At 46.2% G+C, this 21,830-nt stretch overlaps 1 protein-coding gene across 1 annotated transcript in view; it reads left to right on the top strand.

Annotated features, from left to right (window-relative positions):
• LOC130293364 (protein-arginine deiminase type-2-like) overlaps positions 1-21,830 on the top strand; it is a 47,676-nt gene that overhangs the window by 20,277 nt on the left and 5,569 nt on the right. The window contains exons 5-12 of the mRNA XM_056541961.1: positions 1,156-1,273; positions 1,341-1,466; positions 10,603-10,766; positions 12,010-12,113; positions 12,192-12,303; positions 16,107-16,214; positions 20,752-20,903; positions 21,272-21,416. Of these exons, the coding sequence (XP_056397936.1) occupies positions 1,156-1,273; positions 1,341-1,466; positions 10,603-10,766; positions 12,010-12,113; positions 12,192-12,303; positions 16,107-16,214; positions 20,752-20,903; positions 21,272-21,416 (1,029 nt within the window). The remainder of the gene's footprint in view (positions 1-1,155; positions 1,274-1,340; positions 1,467-10,602; positions 10,767-12,009; positions 12,114-12,191; positions 12,304-16,106; positions 16,215-20,751; positions 20,904-21,271; positions 21,417-21,830) is intronic.

Genomic DNA, 21,830 nt, shown 5'->3' on the forward strand with positions numbered 1-21,830 from the left:
CCACAGGAAATGACAGTTCTCAATGCAGTTTTTTTTGCCAACCAGGGCACCTCCAGCTGTTGCAAAACTACAACTCCCAGCATGCCTGGACAGCCGTTGGCTGTCCGGGCATGCTGGGAGTTGTAGTTTTGCAACAGCTGGAGGCACCCTGCAGATCATAGATGGTGGAGATGCCCCTGACCCTGTAAATGATGTGTTTGGAAATGTTTTATAGTTTGTTTCATTGCAGTTTATATCTATTATAAAGGGATTTTATAGTTTTATTGACTGGTGAATATGGTCACATGTCTCAAGTTGTGCTGGATATTATATACTGCAGTATATAGCAACAATATAACAAGGAACATTAACCCCTTTTTTGTCTTTTTAAGTCAACTGGTGCCAGAAAGTTATACAGATTTGTAAATTACTTCTATTAAAAAATCTTTACCCTTCCAGTACTTTTTAGCAGCTGTATGCTACAGAGGAAATTATTTTTCTTTTCTAATTTCTTTTTTGTCTTCTCCACAGTGCTCTCTGCTGACTCCTCTGTCCCTATCAGGAACTGTCCAGAGTAGCATAGGTTTGCTATGGGGATTTTCTCCTGCTCTGGACAGTTCCTGATATGGGCATCAGGTGTCAGCAGAGAGCACTGTGTTCCAAAAAGAAAAGAATTTCCTCTGTAGTATTCAGCAGCTAATAAGTACTGGAAGGATTAGTATTTTTTAATAGAAGTAATTTACAAATCTGTTTAATTTTCTGGCACCAGTTGATTTAAAAAAAAAAAAATAATAAGTTTTCCACCGGAGTACCCCTTTAACCCCTTTAACCCCTTTAACCCCTTTAACCCCTTTAACCCCTTTAACCCTTTACCCCCTTTACCCCCTTTACCCCTTTACCCCTTTACCCCTTTTACTCCTTTAACCCTTTTAACCCTTTTACCCCTTTTACCCCTTTTTAACCCCTTTTTAACCCCTTTTACCCCTTTAAGGACAAAGCCCATTTGGCCTAAAGGAAATGTCCGTGTTCTGACTCCTATAACTTTTTTATTTTTCCATATACGGGGATGTATGAGGGCTCATTTTTTGCGCCGTGATCTGTAGTATTTTTCGGTACCATTTTTCCTTTGATCACTTGTTACCGTTTTTTTATTTTTATGATTGTGTCGTCCCTCAGGCTTCGTGGACCTGGGGCCCGGAGGGTCACGGCGCCGTCCTGCTGGTGAACTGTGATAAGGACAGTCTGTTCTCTCGCACGGTGGATGGAGAAGATAACATTGTTCTGTCTAAGGCAGGTAAGTGACCTCCATGGCCGCCCCGTGTACAGAGGAGACCCCCGCACTGACCCCCGTGTCCCCTCAGATCTGCTGGACATGTCCAAGATGTTTCTCCGGATAAAAGGGCCCGAGAGGCTGCCGGCCGGATACAACCTGATGCTGCACATCTCCGCCACAGACTCCCCCAACCTGGGGGTCTTCTATCTGCACGGTGAGCGCCCAGCCCCCACATCAGAGGGGCACAACATGGCCGATTACTAATCCTAAGTGACTGCTCCGTGTCTGTACACTGTATGCCCGGGCATGGTGGATGGTGGGAGTTGTAGTGAGTATTATGGCATCCCAGGTGAGCTGGACGGGGTTCGAGCAGCACAGTGAAATAAGAGCGCAGCTCAGGAGGATAAGACATGATGTAACAGCAGAATAGTGAGTGCAGCTCAGGAGGATAAGACATGATGTAACAGCAGAATAGTGAGTGCAGCTCAGGAGGATAAGACATGATGTAACAGCAGAATAGTGAGTGCAGCTCAGGAGGATAAGACATGATGTAACAGCAGAATAGTGAGTGCAGCTCAGGAGGATAAGACATGATGTAACAGCAGAATAGTGAGTGCAGCTCAGGAGGATAAGACATGATGTAACAGCAGAATAGTGAGTGCAGCTCAGGAGGATAAGACATGATGTAACAGCAGAATAGTGAGTGCAGCTCTGGAGGATAAGACATGATGTAACAGCAGAATAGTGAGTGCAGCTTTGGAGGTGACTGGAGCTATGATGTAATGGAGGGTCAGTATAAGATAAAGCATTATACAGTGGTCCCTCAGCATACGATGATAATCCGTTCCAAATGGACCATTGTATGTTGAGGGATTCGTGCAATGGAAAGAATAGGAAGTTGTACTCACCTGTCCCCACCGCTCCGGACCCGTCACCGCTGCCCTGGATGTCACTGTCCCCGCAATGTCCCCTACGCTCCGGACGTCTCTGTTTCCCCGGGATCCTCGCTCTCCGTCGCCGCCATCACGTCACTACGCACGTCGCTCCTATTGGATGACGGGACGGCGTGCACGCGACGTGATGACAACGATGGAGGGGATCGTGAAGAGGAGCTCCGGAGCCCCGAGGACAGGTAAGTGATCGTCAGCGGACCACACGGGGCACCGTAAACGGCTATCCGGTGGCAGCTGAAGCAGTCTGCGCTGAGGGATAGCCGTTTATGCGATGGCCCCGACATACAAAAGCATCGTATGTTGATGCTGCCTCTGAGAGTGATCGTATGCTGAAATGATCGTATGTCGGGGCCATCGTAAGTCGGGGGGTCACTGTATATATATGGTATGTCGGGGCCATCGTAGGTCGGGGGGTCACTGTATATATATATATATATATATATAGTATGTTGGGGCCATCGTAGGTCGGGGGGGTCACTGTATATATATATATTTATATATGGTATGTCGGGGCCATCGTAGGTCGGGGGGTCACTGTATGTATATATATATATATATATATAATGTCGGGGCCATGGTAGGTCGGGGGGTCACTGTATATATATATGGTATGTCGGGGCCATTGTAGGTCGGGGGGTCACTGTATATATATGGTACGTCGGGGGTCACTGTATATATATGGTATGTTGGGGCCATCGTAGGTCGGGGGGTCACTATATATATGGTATGTCGGGGCCATCGTAGGTCGGGGGGTCACTGTATATATATATGGTATGTCGGGGCCATTGTAGGTCGGGGGGTCACTGTATATATATGGTACGTCGGGGGTCACTGTATATATATGGTATGTTGGGGCCATCGTAGGTCGGGGGGTCACTGTATATATATATGATATGTCGGGGCCATCGTAGGTCAGGGGGTCACTGTATATATATGGTAGGTCAGGGGTCACTGTATATATATGGTATGTTGGGGCCATCGTAGGTCGGGGGGTCACTGTATATATATGGTATGTCGGGGCCATCGTAGGTCGGGGGTCACTGTATATATATGGTAGGTCGGGGGTCACTGTATATATATCATAGGTCGGGGGGGGTCACTGTATATATATATATGGTATGTCGGGGCCATCGTAGGTCGGGGGTCACTGTATATATATGGTAGGTCGGGGGTCACTGTATATATATCGTAGGTCGGGGGGGTCACTGTATATATATATATATATATATATATATATATATATATATATATATATATATATATATATATGGTATGTTGGGGCCATCGTAGGTCGGGGGGGGTCACTGTATATATATATATATATGGTATGTCGGGGCCATCGTAGGTCGGGGGGGGGGGGTCACTGTATATATATGGTATGTCGGGGCCATCGTAGGTCGGGGGTCACTGTATATATATGGTATGTCGGGGCCATCGTAGGTCGGGGGGTCACTGTATATATATATGGTATGTCGGGGCCATCGTAAGTCGGGGGGTCACTGTATATATATGGTATGTCGGGGCCATCGTAGGTCGGGGGGTCACTGTATATATATATATATATATATATAGTATGTTGGGGCCATCGTAGGTCGGGGGGGTCACTGTATATATATATATTTATATATGGTATGTCGGGGCCATCGTAGGTCGGGGGGTCACTGTATATATATATATATATATATATATAATGTCGGGGCCATGGTAGGTCGGGGGGTCACTGTATATATATATGGTATGTCGGGGCCATTGTAGGTCGGGGGGTCACTGTATATATATGGTACGTCGGGGGTCACTGTATATATATGGTATGTTGGGGCCATCGTAGGTCGGGGGGTCACTATATATATGGTATGTCGGGGCCATCGTAGGTCGGGGGGTCACTGTATATATATATGGTATGTCGGGGCCATTGTAGGTCGGGGGGGTCACTGTATATATATGGTACGTCGGGGGTCACTGTATATATATGGTATGTTGGGGCCATCGTAGGTCGGGGGGTCACTGTATATATATATGATATGTCGGGGCCATCGTAGGTCAGGGGGTCACTGTATATATATGGTAGGTCAGGGGTCACTGTATATATATGGTATGTTGGGGCCATCGTAGGTCGGGGGGTCACTGTATATATATGGTATGTCGGGGCCATCGTAGGTCGAGGGTCACTGTATATATATGGTATGTCGGGGGTCACTGTATATATATCGTAGGTCGGGGGGGGGTCACTGTATATATATATATGGTATGTCGGGGCCATCGTAGGTCGGGGGTCACTGTATATATATGGTAGGTCGGGGGTCACTGTATATATATCGTAGGTCGGGGGGGTCACTGTATATATATATATATATATATATATATATATATGGTATGTTGGGGCCATCGTAGGTCGGGGGGGGTCACTGTATATATATATATATGGTATGTCGGGGCCATCGTAGGTCGGGGGGGGGGGTCACTGTATATATATGGTATGTCGGGGCCATCGTAGGTCGGGGGTCACTGTATATACATATATATGGTATGTCGGGGCCATCGTAGGTCGGGGGGTCACTGTGTATATATATATATATATATATATATATATGGTATGTCGGGGCCATCGTAGGTCGGGGGGTCACTGTATATATATATATATATATATGATATGTCGGGGCCATCGTAGGTCGGGGGGGGGTCACTGTATATATATGGTATGTCGAGGGCCATCGTAGGTCGGGGGGGTCACTGTATATATATATATATATAATGTCGGGGCCATCGTAGGTCGGGGGGTCACTGTATATATATGGTATGTCGGGGCCATCGTAGGTCGGGGGGTCACTGTATATATATGGTATGTCGGGGCCATCGTAGGTCGGGGGGTCACTGTATATATATGGTATGTCGGGGCCATCGTAGGTCGGGGGTCACTGTATATATATGGTATGTCGGGGCCATCGTAGGTCGGGGGTCACTGTATATATATGGTATGTCGGGGCCATCGTAGGTCGGGGGTCACTGTATATATATATATATATATATATATATGGTATGTCGGGGCCATCGTAGGTCGGGGGGTCACTGTATATATATATGGTATGTCGGGGCCATCGTAGGTCGGGGGGTCACTGTATATATATGGTAGGTCAGGGGTCATCGTAGGTCGGGGGGTCACTGTATATATATGGTATGTCGGGGCCATCGTAGGTCGGGGGGTCACTGTATATATATATATATATATATATATATATAGTATGTCGGGGCCATCGTAGGTCGGGGGGGTCACTGTATATATATATTTATATATGGTATGTCGGGGCCATCGTAGGTCGGGGGGGTCACTGTATATATATATATATATATATATAGTATGTATATATATATATGGTATGTCGGGGCCATTGTAGGTCGGGGGGTCACTGTATATATATGGTACGTCGGGGGTCACTGTATATATATATGGTATGTCGGGGCCATCGTAGGTCGGGGGGTCACTGTATATATATGGTATGTCGGGGCCATCGTAGGTCGGGGGGGTCACTGTATATATATGGTATGTCGGGGCCATTGTAGGTCGGGGGGGTCACTGTATATATATATGGTATGTCGGGGCCATCGTAGGTCGGGGGGGTCACTGTATATATATATGGTATGTCGGGGCCATCGTAGGTCGGGGGTCACTGTATATATATGGTATGTCGGGGCCATCGTAGGTCGGGGGTCACTGTATATATATGGTATGTCGGGGCCATCGTAGGTCGGGGGTCACTGTATATATATATATATATATATGGTATGTCGGGGCCATCGTAGGTCGGGGGGTCACTGTATATATATATGGTATGTCGGGGCCATCGTAGGTCGGGGGGTCACTGTATATATATGGTAGGTCAGGGGTCATCGTAGGTCGGGGGGTCACTGTATATATATGGTATGTCGGGGCCATCGTAGGTCGGGGGGTCACTGTGTATATATATATATATATATATATATATATAGTATGTCGGGGCCATCGTAGGTCGGGGGGGTCACTGTATATATATATTTATATATGGTATGTCGGGGCCATCGTAGGTCGGGGGGTCACTGTATATATATGGTATGTCGGGGCCATCGTAGGTCGGGGGGGTCACTGTATATATATGGTATGTCGGGGCCATTGTAGGTCGGGGGGGTCACTGTATATATATATGGTATGTCGGGGCCATCGTAGGTCGGGGGGGTCACTGTATATATATATGGTATGTCGGGGCCATCGTAGGTCGGGGGGGTCACTGTATATATATGGTATGTTGGGGCCATCGTAGGTCGGGGGGTCACTGTATATATATGGTATGTCGGGGCCATCGTAGGTCGGGGGTCACTGTATATATATATGGTATGTCGGGGCCATCGTAGGTCGGGGGTCACTGTATATATATGGTATGTCGGGGCCATCGTAGGTCGGGGATCACTGTATATATATATATGATATGTCGGGGCCATCGTAGGTCGGGGGTCACTGTATATATATATATGGTATGTCAGGGCCATCGTAGGTCGGGGGTCACTGTATATATATATGGTATGTCGGGGCCATCGTAGGTCGGGGGGGTCACTGTATGTATATATATATATATATATATATATGGTATGTCGGGGCCATCGTAGGTCGGGGGGTCACTGTATATATATATATATATGATATGTCGGGGCCATCGTAGGTCGGGGGGGGGTCACTGTATATATATGGTATGTCGAGGGCCATCGTAGGTCGGGGGGGTCACTGTATATATATATATATATAATGTCGGGGCCATCGTAGGTCGGGGGGTCACTGTATATATATGGTATGTCGGGGCCATCGTAGGTCGGGGGGTCACTGTATATATATGGTATGTCGGGGCCATCGTAGGTCGGGGGTCACTGTATATATATGGTATGTCGGGGCCATCGTAGGTCGGGGGTCACTGTATATATATGGTATGTCGGGGCCATCGTAGGTCGGGGGGTCACTGTATATATATGGTATGTCGGGGCCATCGTAGGTCGGGGGGTCACTGTATATATATGGTATGTCGGGGCCATCGTAGGTCGGGGGTCACTGTATATATATGGTATGTCGGGGCCATCGTAGGTCGGGGGGTCACTGTATATATATATGGTATGTTGGGGCCATCGTAGGTCGGGGGGGGTCACTGTATATATATATATGGTATGTCGGGGCCATCGTAGGTCGGGGGGGGGGTCACTGTATATATATATGGTATGTCGGGGCCATCGTAGGTCGGGGGTCACTGTATATACATATATATGGTATGTCGGGGCCATCGTAGGTCGGGGGGTCACTGTATATATATATATATGGTATGTCGGGGCCATCGTAGGTCGGGGGGTCACTGTATATATATATATATGATATGTCGGGGCCATCGTAGGTCGGGGGGGGGTCACTGTATATATATGGTATGTCGAGGGCCATCGTAGGTCGGGGGGGTCACTGTATATATATATATATATATATATATATATATATAATGTCGGGGCCATCGTAGGTCGGGGGGTCACTGTATATATATGGTATGTCGGGGCCATCGTAGGTCGGGGGGTCACTGTATATATATGGTATGTCGGGGCCATCGTAGGTCGGGGGGTCACTGTATATATATGGTATGTCGGGGCCATCGTAGGTCGGGGGTCACTGTATATATATGGTATGTCGGGGCCATCGTAGGTCGGGGGTCACTGTATATATATATATATGGTATGTCGGGGCCATCGTAGGTCGGGGGGTCACTGTATATATATATATATATGGTATGTCGGGGCCATCGTAGGTCAGGGGTCACTGTATATATATATGGTATGTTGGGGCCATCGTAGGTCGGGGGGTCACTGTATATATATATGGTATGTCGGGGCCATCGTAGGTCAGGGGGTCACTGTATATATATGGTAGGTCAGGGGTCACTGTATATATATGGTATGTTGGGGCCATCGTAGGTCGGGGGGTCACTGTATATATATGGTAGGTCGGGGGTCACTGTATATATATGGTATGTCGGGGCCATCGTAGGTCGGGGGTCACTGTATATATATGGTAGGTCGGGGGTCACTGTATATATATCGTAGGTCGGGGGGGGTCACTGTATATATATGGTATGTCGGGGCCATCGTAGGTCGGGGGTCACTGTATATATATGGTAGGTCGGGGGTCACTGTATATATATCGTAGGTCGGGGGGGTCACTGTATATATATATATATATATATGGTATGTTGGGGCCATCGTAGGTCGGGGGGGGTCACTGTATATATATATGGTATGTCGGGGCCATCGTAGGTCGGGGGGGGGGTCACTGTATATATATGGTATGTCGGGGCCATCGTAGGTCGGGGGTCACTGTATATACATATATATGGTATGTCGGGGCCATCGTAGGTCGGGGGTCACTGTATATATATGGTATGTCGGGGCCATCGTAGGTCGGGGGTCACTGTATATATATGGTATGTCGGGGCCATCGTAGGTCGGGGGTCACTGTATATATATATATGGTATGTCGGGGGTCACTGTGTATGTATATATATATATATATATATATATATGGTATGTCGGGGCCATCGTAGGTCGGGGGTCACTGTATATATATGGTATGTCGGGGCCATCGTAGGTCGGGGGTCACTGTATATATATATATGGTATGTCGGGGGTCACTGTGTATGTATATATATATATATATATATATATATATATATATATATATATATGGTATGTCGGGGCCATCGTAGGTCGGGGGTCACTGTATATATATGGTATGTCGGGGCCATCGTAGGTCGGGGGTCACTGTATATATATGGTATGTCGGGGCCATAGTAGGTCGGGGGTCACTGTATATATATATGGTATGTCGGGGGTCACTGTGTGTATGTATATGTATATATATATATATATATATATATATATATATATATATATATATATGGTAGGTCGGGGGTCACTGTATATATATCGTAGGTCGGGGGGGGGGGTCACTGTATATATATGGTAGGTCGGGGGGTCACTGTATATATGGTAGGTCGGGGGTCACTGTATATATATGGTAGGTCGGGGGGTCACTGTATATATATGGTATGTCGGGGGTCACTGTATATATATCGTAGGTCGGGGGGGGGGGGTCACTGTATATATATCGTAGGTCGGGGGGGGGTCACTGTATGGCGGTATAAATGAGGAAATACTAGTTTTGACTCGTTAATCGCCCAATTGACGATGACAAATCTGACCCTCCTGAAGAGACATCTCCACAAATCCCGAGATCTCAAACCTGATCCCCCCACGAGAGGCTGCGGAACATTCATTACGGGGGCCGGGACATCCGATCCAGTACAACAAGAGGCTGCCTGGCGGGAAACCAGAGCCGCGCGCCGGCCAGGAATGTCTATTAGGGCCTCACACTTGTCACAAAAGCCGCGGTAATGGACTATTAGCACATTGTGCGTTAGAGACCTGACCCCTCCCCCCTGACCTGTCATCATTTGTCTCTGTTTATTCAACCAGGGCGCCTCCAGCTGTTGCAAAACTACTACTCCCAGCATGCCCGGACAGCCAACGGCTGTCCGGGCATGCTGGGAGTTGTAGTTTTGCAACAGCTGGAGGGGGCACACTAGTTGGGAAACACTGATTTATCCACCTCTGGAGGATAAGACATGAACAGCAGAATAGTGAGTGCAGCTCTGGAGGATAAGACACAATGTAACTGCAGAATAGTGAGTGCAGCTTTGATGGTGACTGGAGGATAAGACATGATGTAACAGCAGAATAGTGAGTGCAGCTCTGGAGGATAAGACATGATGTAACAGCAGAATAGTGAGTGCAGCTCTGGAGGATAAGACATGATGTAACAGCAGAATAGTGAGTGCAGCTCTGGAGGATTAGACATGATGTAACAGCAGAATAGTGAGTGCAGCTCTGGAGGATAAGACATGACGTAACTGCAGAATAGTGAGTGCAGCTCTGAAGGATAAGACATGATGTAACAGCAGAATAGTGAGTGCAGCTCTGGAGGATTAGACATGATGTAACAGCAGAATAGTGAGTGCAGCTCTGGAGGATAAGACATGATGTAACTGCAGAATAGTGAGTGCAGCTCTGAAGGATAAGACATGATGTAACTGCAGAATAGTGAGTGCAGCTCTGAAGGATAAGACCTGATGTAACTGCAGAATAGTGAGTGCAGCTCTGGAGGATAAGACAGGATGTAACAGCAGAATAGTGAGTGCAGCTCTGTCTTTATCCGGTGGAGATAATTCTGACACATTGTAACACCCCCTCAGCACAGGGGAGAGATTCCTTCTGCATGCATCCACCTGTCGGGGGCGCTGCGGTGAGGGTCACATGACCCGGCCTGACTCCTGTGTTTTCTTCTGACAGAGAAGAGGCACACGCACATCCTGGGCAGAGAGCGGCTCTTCTACCGGACGCGGTACAGGGGGAGCAGTGAGATGGAGTTCTATGTGGAGGGACTCCGCTTCCCGGATGAGGGGTTTAACGGACTGGTGACCATCAAGGCCAGTCTGCTGGAGACGCAAGTGGAGGTAACGATTCCGTAGGGATTGATCCAGCTGCCCGGAGCTCCTGAATGGTTTGACCTGTCTAGCAGTGACGCGTTGATCTCGGTGGGTTGTCGGAGTTCTCCCGTCTCGGTCTGACCTCCATATATAGATCCGGTTGGGTGCAGCTCAGGACCAGTAACCGGATCTGATCTTCGGTTTCGTGTCGCTGTCCTTGGCTTCGCTCCCATTTCTAATGGTGCTAACAATATAATCAGCATCAGTGCGAGCGACTGCCAGGAGGGGGGGGGGGGGGGGGGGGACTCTAACAAGATCTTAAAGGGGTACTCCAACATTAGATGGAAAAATACTAGAAGCACATAGCATTGTGTCAGCCCAAGTTCTGAAAGGAAGGAGCTGGAGAGCTGCTGAGACATCTGCACACTGACAATGAGAGGACTACACAACTTCCTGTCAGGACCGAGAGAGAGAGAGAGAGAGGGGGGTAGGAGCTATGGAGGTGCTTAGACAATACAATACAACACAAAGGACTACATAACTTCCTGTCAGGAGAGAGAGAGGAAGGAGCTATGGAGGTGCTTAGACAATACAACACTGAGAGGACTACATAACTTCCTGGCAGGAGAGGCAAGAGCTGGGAAGCTGTGGAGACAACATCACACAGACAATGAGAGGACTACACAACTTCCTGTCAGGAGAGAGAAAGGAAGGAGCTAAGGAGGTGCTTAGACAATACAACACTGAGAGGACTACATAACTTCCTGTCAGGAGAGGTAAGAGCTGGGAGGCTGTGGAGACAACACCACACTGACAATGAGAGGGCTACACAACTTCCTGTCAGGTGCGAGGGAGGGAGGAGTCTGAAGCTTCTGAGACCACACCAAACTGACAGAGGACTACACAATCTCCTGTTAGGAGAGTGGGAGGAGTGGGGGGGGGGGGTGGAGACAACACCACAAGGACAGTTAGAGGACTACACAACTTCCTGTCAGGGGTGAATCGCACAAACGTACTGAAGCCAGTACAATGTGTGATAACAGTATGTTAGTTTTATATATACCTGATAAGCAAATGTTTTATGCAGGAATTCTTAACCCCCGCTGGCCCTGGCCTGCTGCTTAGTCTGTGTGAGTAGTTTCAGTACTAGTATTCATCATGTATCAGCAGGCTCAGGATGAACAGTAAGTTCTCCAGCAGAGATGATATCCTGGGGTCCAGTAATATACAGAACTATTATAATGTGGGGATCTTCTCCTCTGTTGTGCAGGGAATCCCGGAGACCCCCATATTCACAGACGTGGTGACGTTCCGTGTGGCCCCCCTCATTGTTACCCCCAACACCCTGGAGCCCATCGAGGTCTATGTCTGCAGGTAACTATGCTTTCCATTACACGGCCCCGCTCTTAGGTTTTGGGTTAGACGCCATATTGTGCCGTTCTCTGCCCGCAGTGTGAAGGACAATTTACTCTTCCTGAGGTCGATCCAGAACCTGGTGAAGGAAGCGAATTACAAGATCCAGATCTGCTTCGAGAACGTGAATAGAGGAGATCGCTGGATGCAGGTTGGTTATCCCAACAATACAGGGGCATATCCACTGCCGGTAATACACTGCTCAAAAACACAACGGGAACACTGTACACTGCTCAAAAACACAACGGGAACACTATACACTGCTCAAAAACACAACGGGAACACTATATACTGCTCAAAAACACAACAGGAACACTATATACTGCTCAAAAACACAACGGGAACACTATATACTGCTCAAAAACACATCGGGAACACTATATACTGCTCAAAAACACAACAGGAACACTATATACTGCTCAAAAACACAACGGGAACACTATACACTGCTCAAAAACACAACGGGAACACTGTATACTGCTCAAAAACACAACGGGAACACTGTACACTGCTCAAAAACACAACGGGAACAATGTATACTGCTCAAAAACACAACGGGAACACTGTACACTGCTCAAAAACACAACGGGAACACTATATACTGCTCAAAAACACAACGGGAACACTGTACACTGCTCAAAAACACAACGGGAACACTGTACACTGCTCAAAAACACAACAGGAACACTGTACACTGCTCAAAAACACAACGGGAACACTGTACACTGCTCAAAAACACAACGGGAACACTGTACACTGCTCAAAAACACAACGGGAACACTGTACACTGCTCAAAAACACATCGGGAACACTGTACACTGCTCAAAAACACAACGGGAACACTGTACACTGCTCAAAAACACATCGGGAACACTGTACACTGCTCAAAAACACAACGGGAACACTGTACACTGCTCAAAAACACATCGGGAACACTATATACTGCTCAAAAACACATCGGGAACACTATACACTGCTCAAAAACACAACGGGAACACTGTACACTTCTCAAAAACATAACGGGAACACTGTATACTGCTCAAAACCACAACGGGAACACTGTATACTGCTCAAAAACACAACGGGAACACACTATACTGCTCAAAAACACAACAGGAACACTATATACTGCTCAAAAACACAACGGGAACACTGTACACTGCTCAAAAACACATCGGGAACACTGTATACTGCTCAAAAACACAACGGGAACACTGTACACTGCTCAAAAACACAACGGGAACAATATACACTGCTCAAAAACACATCGGGAACACTGTATACTGCTCAAAAACACATCGGGAACACTGTACACTGCTCAAAAACACAACGGGAACACTGTACACTGCTCAAAAACACAACGGGAACACTGTACACTGCTCAAAAACACAACGGGAACACTGTACACTGCTCAAAAACACAACGGGAACAATGTACACTGCTCAAAAACACAACGGGAACACTATATACTGCTCAAAAACACAACGGGAACACTATATACTGCTCAAAAACACAACGGGAACACTGTACACTGCTCAAAAACACAACGGGAACACTGTATACTGCTCAAAAACACAACGGGAATACTACACTGCTCAAAAACACAACGGGAACACTATATACTGCTCAAAAACACAACGGGAACACTGTATACTGCTCAAAAACACAACGGGAACACTATACACTGCTCAAAAACACAACGGGAACACTATATACTGCTCAAAAACACAACGGGAACACTATATACTGCTCAAAAACACAACGGGAACACTGTATACTGCTCAAAAACACAACGGGAACACTGTATACTGCTCAAAAACACAACGGGAATACTACACTGCTCAAAAACACAACGGGAACACTATATACTGCTCAAAAACACAACGGGAACACTGTATACTGCTCAAAAACACAACGGGAACACTATACACTGCTCAAAAACACAACGGGAACACTATATACTGCTCAAAAACACAACGGGAACAATGTACACTGCTTAAAAACACAACGGGAACAATGTACACTGCTCAAAAACATAACAGGAACATTATATACTGCTCAAAAACACAACGGGAACACTGTACACTGCTCAAAAACACAACGGGAACACTATACACTGCTCAAAAACATAACAGGAACACTATATACTGCTCAAAAACACAACGGGAACACTGTATACTGCTCAAAAACACAACGGGAACACTATACACTGCTCAAAAACACAACGGGAACACTATACACTGCTCAAAAACATAACAGGAATACTATATACTGCTCAAAAACACAACGGGAACACTGTATACTGCTCAAAAACATAAAGGGAACACTAAGATAACACATCCTAGATCTGAATGAACTAATCGTATGAAATACTTTCCTCTTTACATTGTTGAATTCGCTGACAACAAAATCACCAAAAATTATCAATGGAAATCATTAACCCATGGAGGTCTGGATATGGACTCACCCTCAAAATCACAGTGGAAAACCCCACTACAGGCTGATCCAACTTTATGTAATGTCCTTAATACAAGTCCCAATGAGGCTCAGTAGTGTGTGTGGCCTCCACGTGCCCGTATGACCTCCCTACAACGCCTGGGCATGATCCTGATGAGGTGGAGGATGGTCTCCTGAGGGTTGTCCTCCCAGACCTGGACTAAAGAATCTGCCAACTCCTGGACAGTCTGTGGTGGATGGAGCGAGACGTCCCAGATGTGCTCAATCAGATTCAGGGGAACAGGCGGCCAGTCCATAGCATCAATGCCTTCCTCTTGTAGGAACTGCTGACACACTCCAGCCACATGAGGTCTAGCATTGTCTTGTATTAGGAGGAACCCAGGGCCAACCGCACCAGCATATGGTCTCACAAGGGGTCTGAGGATCTCGTCTCGGTACCTAATGGCAGTCAGGCTACCTCTGGCAAGCACATGGAGGGCTGTGCGGCCCCCCCAAAGAAATGCCACCCCACACCATTACTGACCCACCGCCAAACAGGTCATGCTGCAGGATGTTGGAGGCAGCAGAACGTTCTCCGCGGCGTCTCCAGACTCTGTCACATGTGCTCGGTGTGAACCTGCTTCCATCTGTGAAGAGCACAGGGCGCCGGTGGTGAATTTGCCAATCTTGGTGTTCTGCACGGTGTTGGGCTGAAAGCACAACCCCCACCTGTGGACGTTGGGCCCTCATACCACCCTCATGGAGTCTGTTTCTGACCGTTTGAGTGGACACATGCACATTTTTGGCCTGCTGGAGGTCATTTTGCAGGGCTCTGGCAGTGCTCCTCCTGCTCCTCATTGCACAAAGGCGGAGGTAGCGGTCCTACTGCTGGGTTGTTGTCCTCCTACGGCCTCCTCCACATCTCCTGATGTACTGTCCTGTCTCCTGGTAGCGCCTCCATGTTCTGGACACTACGCTGACAGACACAGTAAACCTTACCACAGCTCGCATTGATGTGCCATCCTGGATGAGCTGCACTACCTGAGCCACTTGTGGGGGTTGTAGACTCCGTCTCATGCTACCACTAGAGTGAAAGCACCGCCAGCATTCAAAAGTCACCAAAACATCAGCCAGGAAGCATAGGAACTGAGAAGTGGTCTGTGGTCACCACCTGCAGAACCACTCCTTTATTGGGGGTGTCTTGCTAATTGCCTATAATTTCCACGTGTTGTCTCTTCCATGTGAAATTGATTGTCAATCAGTGTTCTTCCTGAGTGGACAGTGTGATCTCACACAAGTGTCAGTGACTTGGAGTCACATTGTGTTGTTCCCTTTATTATTTTGAGCAGTGTATATATATATATATATATATATATATGTGTGTGTGTATGTGATCACCCCACAGTGTATATATATATATATATATAATATGTATGTGATCACCCCACAGTGTATATACAGGGTCTGGTGTATATGGGGAAGTATCCACAATCACTTATTTATTGCATTTATTCTCAGGATGAGATGGAGTTCGGATACATTGAGGCCCCACATAAAAGCTTCCCTGTTGTGCTGGATTCACCCCGAGATGGAGAACTGAAGGATTTTCCTGTGCGGCAATTGCTGGTGAGTTCAATGTTCACTAGAGATCAGCGGTGACATCACTGAGAATACAGCCTATCCATCACTAGAGATCAGTGGTGACATCACTGAGAATACAGCCTATCCATCACTAGAGATCAGCAGTGACATCACTAGAGATCAGCGGTGACATCACTGAGAATACAGCCTATCCATCACTAGAGATCAGCGGTGACATCACTGAGAATACAGCCTATCCATCACTAGAGATCAGCGGTGACATCACTGAGAATACAGCCTATCCATCACTAGAGATCAGCGGTGACATCACTGAGAATACAGCCTATCCATCACTAGAGATCAGCGGTGACATCACTGAGAATACAGCCTATCCATCACTAGAGATCAGCGGTGACATCACTGAGAATACAGTCTATCCATCACTAGAGATCAGCGGTGACATCACTGAGAATACAGCCTATCCATCACTAGAGATCAGCGGTGACATCACTGAGAATACAGCCTATCCATCACTAGAGATCAGCGGTGACATCACTGAGAATACAGTCTATCCATCACTAGAGATCAGCGGTGACATCACTGAGAATACAGCCTATCCATCACTAGAGATCAGCGGTGACATCACTGAGAATACAGCCTATCCATCACTAGAGATTAGCGGTGACATCACTGAGAATACATCCTATCCATTCACTAGAGATCAGCGGTGACATCACTGAGAATACAGCCTATCCATCACTAGAGATCAGCGGTGACATCACTGAGAATACATCCTATCCATTCACTAGAGATCAGCGGTGACATCACTGAGAATACAGCCTATCCATCACTAGAGATCAGCGGTGACATCACTGAGAATACATCCTATCCATTCACTAGAGATCAGCGGTGACATCACTGAGAATACAGCCTATCCATCACTAGAGATCAGCAGTGACATCACTGAGAATACATCCTATCCATTCACTAGAGATCAGCGGTGACATCACTGAGAATACAGCCTATCCATCACTAGAGATCAGCAGTGACATCACTAAGAATACAGCTTATCCATCACTAGAGATCAGCGGTGACATCACTGAGAATACAGCCTATCCATCACTAGAGATCAGCAGTGACATCACTGAGAATACAGCCTATCCATCACTAGAGATCAGCGGTGACATCACTGAAAGTGCCGCTTATCTATGTAAAAGTGCAGCAGTATAATTTTTTTTTTAATTAACCCTTTTCCAGCCATTTGTTACCTCTTAGTTAGTGCAGGACGGGCTCTGCCCACATATTCATTATTTTGCGCAGACACGGTATCGCCCTCCTGTGGTGGCTCTGGTAGCCGGGGTTTTGGGCTCCTGTCCCAGACATTTTATAGGTCTAATGGCAGACGTTAGTCCATTAAGCTGTAATGGAGGGTCGGATCAGTTTACTGGGTCCGGGGCCAGGACCTGACACCTCTCCCTCCTGCAGCAGAACCTTGGGCTTAGCAGCTGCCATATTGAGGGTGATGGATAGTTATGAGTTATGCCCGGGCTGGGGCTCGTCTTACCGCCCCTTGTGACAGCTCAGTATACTGGGCACCTTCTGGTCCCAAGGGCAGCTGATGGGAGTAGTAGTTGTAGTCAGACAGTGGTTTAGCATAATTTCTGTGTCTATAGATCTGTAAAATATATAATGTATACAGTGATCCCTCAACTTACAATGGCCTCAACATACAATAGTTTCAACATACAATGTTTTTTTCTGGACCATTGTAACTTGAAACCAGACTCAACATACAATGTACGGACAGTTCAGATCTGTGAGACGTGTCACAACTGGAGGAACTGACCAATCAGAATGGGCATTTACTGGTAAATCACCTGTATTACTGAAGTGCATGCACTGACTGGTGTCTGGTAGCGCCCCCTACAGTACAGGGAGGTATTACATGTTCTGTACTCTTTACCTGTATTACTGAAGTGTATGCACTGACTGGTGTCTGGTAGCGCCCCCTACAGTACAGGGAGGTATTACATGTTCTGTACTCTTTACCTGTATTACTGAAGTGTATGCACTGACTGGTGTCTGGTAGCGCCCCCTACAGTACAGGGAGGTATTACATGTTCTGTACTCTTTACCTGTATTACTGAGGTGCATGCACTGACTGGGTCTGGTAGCGCCCCCTACAGTACAGGGAGGTATTACATGTTCTGTACTCTTTACCTGTATTACTGAAGTGTATGCACTGACTGGTGTCTGGTAGCGCCCCCTACAGTACAGGGAGGTATTACATGTTCTGTACTCTTTACCTGTATTACTGAAGTGTATGCACTGACTGGTGTCTTGTAGCGCCCCCTACAGTACAGGGAGGAATTATATGTTCTGTACTAATCCTTACCTGTACCAGGGTTAGCTGCTCCTTTGGACACCAGGTGAGGGCGGCTCCATTTGGGACACTGTGTACTGTATAGGACCCTAAAGAAGCTCAATTATTTCCCAACAAGGGTGCCTCCAGCTGTTGCAAAACTACAACTCCAAGCATGCCTGGACAGCCAACGGCTGTCCGGACATGCTGTGAGTTGTAGTTTTGCAACAGCTGGAGGCACCCTGGATGGGAAACAGTAACATAGACAGTGATTACAGCTCCAGCAGATCTTTATTACTTTTATATATAAGGATTTGCTTTATCTATATTAGTTTTCTACATATTTTTCTTTAATCCTCACTTTTTCCTATTTTTGGATGACATTTTGGTGGCTTCAGAACCAATTACCAGGTTTCCATAGAGTTCTGGTCTCAACATACAATGGTTTCAACATACAATGATCGTCCTGGAACCAATTAATATTGTAACTTGAGGGATCACTGTACTGTGACGACCCGTCTTGGGTATTAGCTCTGGGATCGTCCTGGTCACTTACCACGGGACACGTTCCTCACAATAACACGGCAGACAACCGTTCCGCATACATGTCGGGCTCCTCGCAGCTTTATTTCCACAGGTTCCAGGTAAAACAAAACATAAAAAGGAACAATAATACAGTCCTAGAGCGTCTGGTCAGTGACTACACATATCAGCATGCCCTGGTGAGCTCCCCTCAGCCAGTATTACCCGTGCCACCTGACTTATCCACAGTACCCACTGCCACTTGGGCCCTCACAGCTCCGGCTGTGTCTCCAACAGGGCCCGATGTCCCCCCCTACAGCAGCGTGTGCTTACCCAGGGAGAGCCCAGATTACACGGAGTCTCCATCTTATATTCACCTCCCGTCCCTGCTGCCTCATTACTTAAGAAGCGGGTGAGAGAATCATCAGGGAGAGCAAAGGAAATACACCCTTTCCTTGCCACCTCATCATAATATATAGAAGTATTGAAATAAAAAGAGAGGAAAGATAAAGTCCAGCAGATCTCCGCAGTGTGAGAATCAGCGTCTTGAAGCCGCCATGGATCGCCGGGATCGTGCGGGAAGCTCAGAGGCTACAAACCGGTAGGATCCGGGCAATAGCATTTCTTCCGCCCTCATTGAGGCTTCAAGACGCTGATTCGCGCACTGCGGAGAACCGCTGGACTTTATCTTTCCTCTCTTTTTATTGCATTATTTGATTCTATGGACTCCCTTCTGATATATATATATACACAGCTTTACCAGTGACCCAATCTATACCACGGATCTACATGTGCCCATTCTTTTGCTCCAGGCGTGTTAGGTGCCTCCATTTTTCTGGTTTTCTCAGTTACTCGTGTATATATAAGTATTTCTGTGTCTATAGATCTGTAATATATAAGTATTTCTGTGTCTGTAGGTCTGTAGTGTGTGTATATATATATATATATATATATATATATGTATGTGTGTGTGTATTTCATGCTTCTGTGTCTATATATCTGTAATATATATATATATTTCTGTGTCTGTAGGTCTGTAGTATATATATATATGTGTGTGTGTGTGTGTGTGTGTGTGTACAGTGTGTGTGTATATATATATATATTCTGTGCTTCTGTGTCTATAGATCTGTATAATGTGTGTATATATATATATATATATATATATATATATACATATATATATAGATATATGTATATTTCTGTGTGTGTAGGTCTGTAATATATATATATGTATCTGTGTGTGTACAGTATATATATATATATATTCTATGCTTCTGTGTCTATGTTGCTGACCGTCTCTTTGCCTCTCCAATGTATATTTCTGTGTCTGTAGGTCTGTAATATATATATATACTGTATATGTGTATGTATCTGTGTGTGTACAGTATATATATATATTCTATGCTTCTGTCTATGTTGCTGACCGTCTCTTTGCCTCTCCAGTGTATATTTCTGTGTGTGTAGGTCTGTAAAATATATATATATATGTATCTGTGTGTGTACAGTATATATATATATTCTATGCTTCTGTGTCTGTTGCTGACCGTCTCTTTGCCTCTCCAGTGTATATTTCTGTGTCTGTAGGTCTGTAATATATATATATATGTATATATATGTGTGTATCTGTGTGTGTACAGTATATATATATATTCTATGCTTCTGTCTATGTTGCTGACCGTCTCTTTGCCTTCCCAGGGACCAGATTTTGGCTATGTAACAAAACATGCGGCCTCCTCGGAGGTCACCAGCCTGGACTCTTTTGGAAACCTAGAAGTGAGCCCCCCGGTGACTGTAGGAGGCAAGAAGTACCCCCTGGGCCGGATCCTGATCGGGAGCAGTTTCCCTACGTAAGGCTTTAGTTGTCGCCCCGCGGCCCCTGTGTCCCCTCCTGTAATTCCAGCCCCTCAGCTGTCACATAAGCGGCAGTAAACACCTGACTGCTGACCTGACAGAACTGTGGGGGCACTCTGCAGCGCTCAAGAATGCCCCCTGCCAGCGGTGCTGAGCCACGCACACGGGTCATGTGAGCCCGACCCCAGATTAGACATGACGCAACGCGCTGTGACTGCAGATCTGAATTACATGATGTCAGCAATAGTCAGACCGCAGCACGGTCCAAAACACAACTCTGTGCCAGTCCTTTATACTTTATATACTCCCGTACTGTATAACCGCTGGCCGGTGGGCATCCTCTTACCGTGCCCTCTCTTTACAGCTCATCTGGCAGAAGAATGACCAAAGTCGTGCGGGATTTCCTGTATGCCCAGAGGGTGCAGGCGCCCATTGAGCTGTTCACTGATTGGCTGTACGTGGGTCACGTGGACGAATTCATGACCTTTGTGCCAGCGCCGGATCAGAAGGTGCTGTCTACGGTTTACATTGATAGATATATATTGGGCGCAGGTTGTGTATGTGTGTGTGTGTTTGTGTATATATATTATATATTTATATTATATATTTTTTTATATTATATTATTTTTATATTTATTTTATATATTTTTATATTATTTTTATATTTAATATTTATATTTTTATATTTTATATTGTATTATATTAATATTTATATAATTTTTATATTATATTTATATAATTTTTATATTATATTATATTTATATTATTATATTTTTAGGACTGGTTGTTATATATGGGGTGCGGGTAATCCACCAGATTGTTCATCAGTTCACGTTATTTCTCATCCTAGAGAAACGTCTCCTCTTTCAGTCTTGTGTAGGTGAAGGAATCCCCAAAACCTCGGGCCCCAAGATCCGATCTCA

This window comes from Hyla sarda, chromosome 10, assembly GCF_029499605.1.
Source record: "Hyla sarda isolate aHylSar1 chromosome 10, aHylSar1.hap1, whole genome shotgun sequence".
NCBI classification, from domain to species: domain Eukaryota; kingdom Metazoa; phylum Chordata; class Amphibia; order Anura; family Hylidae; genus Hyla; species Hyla sarda.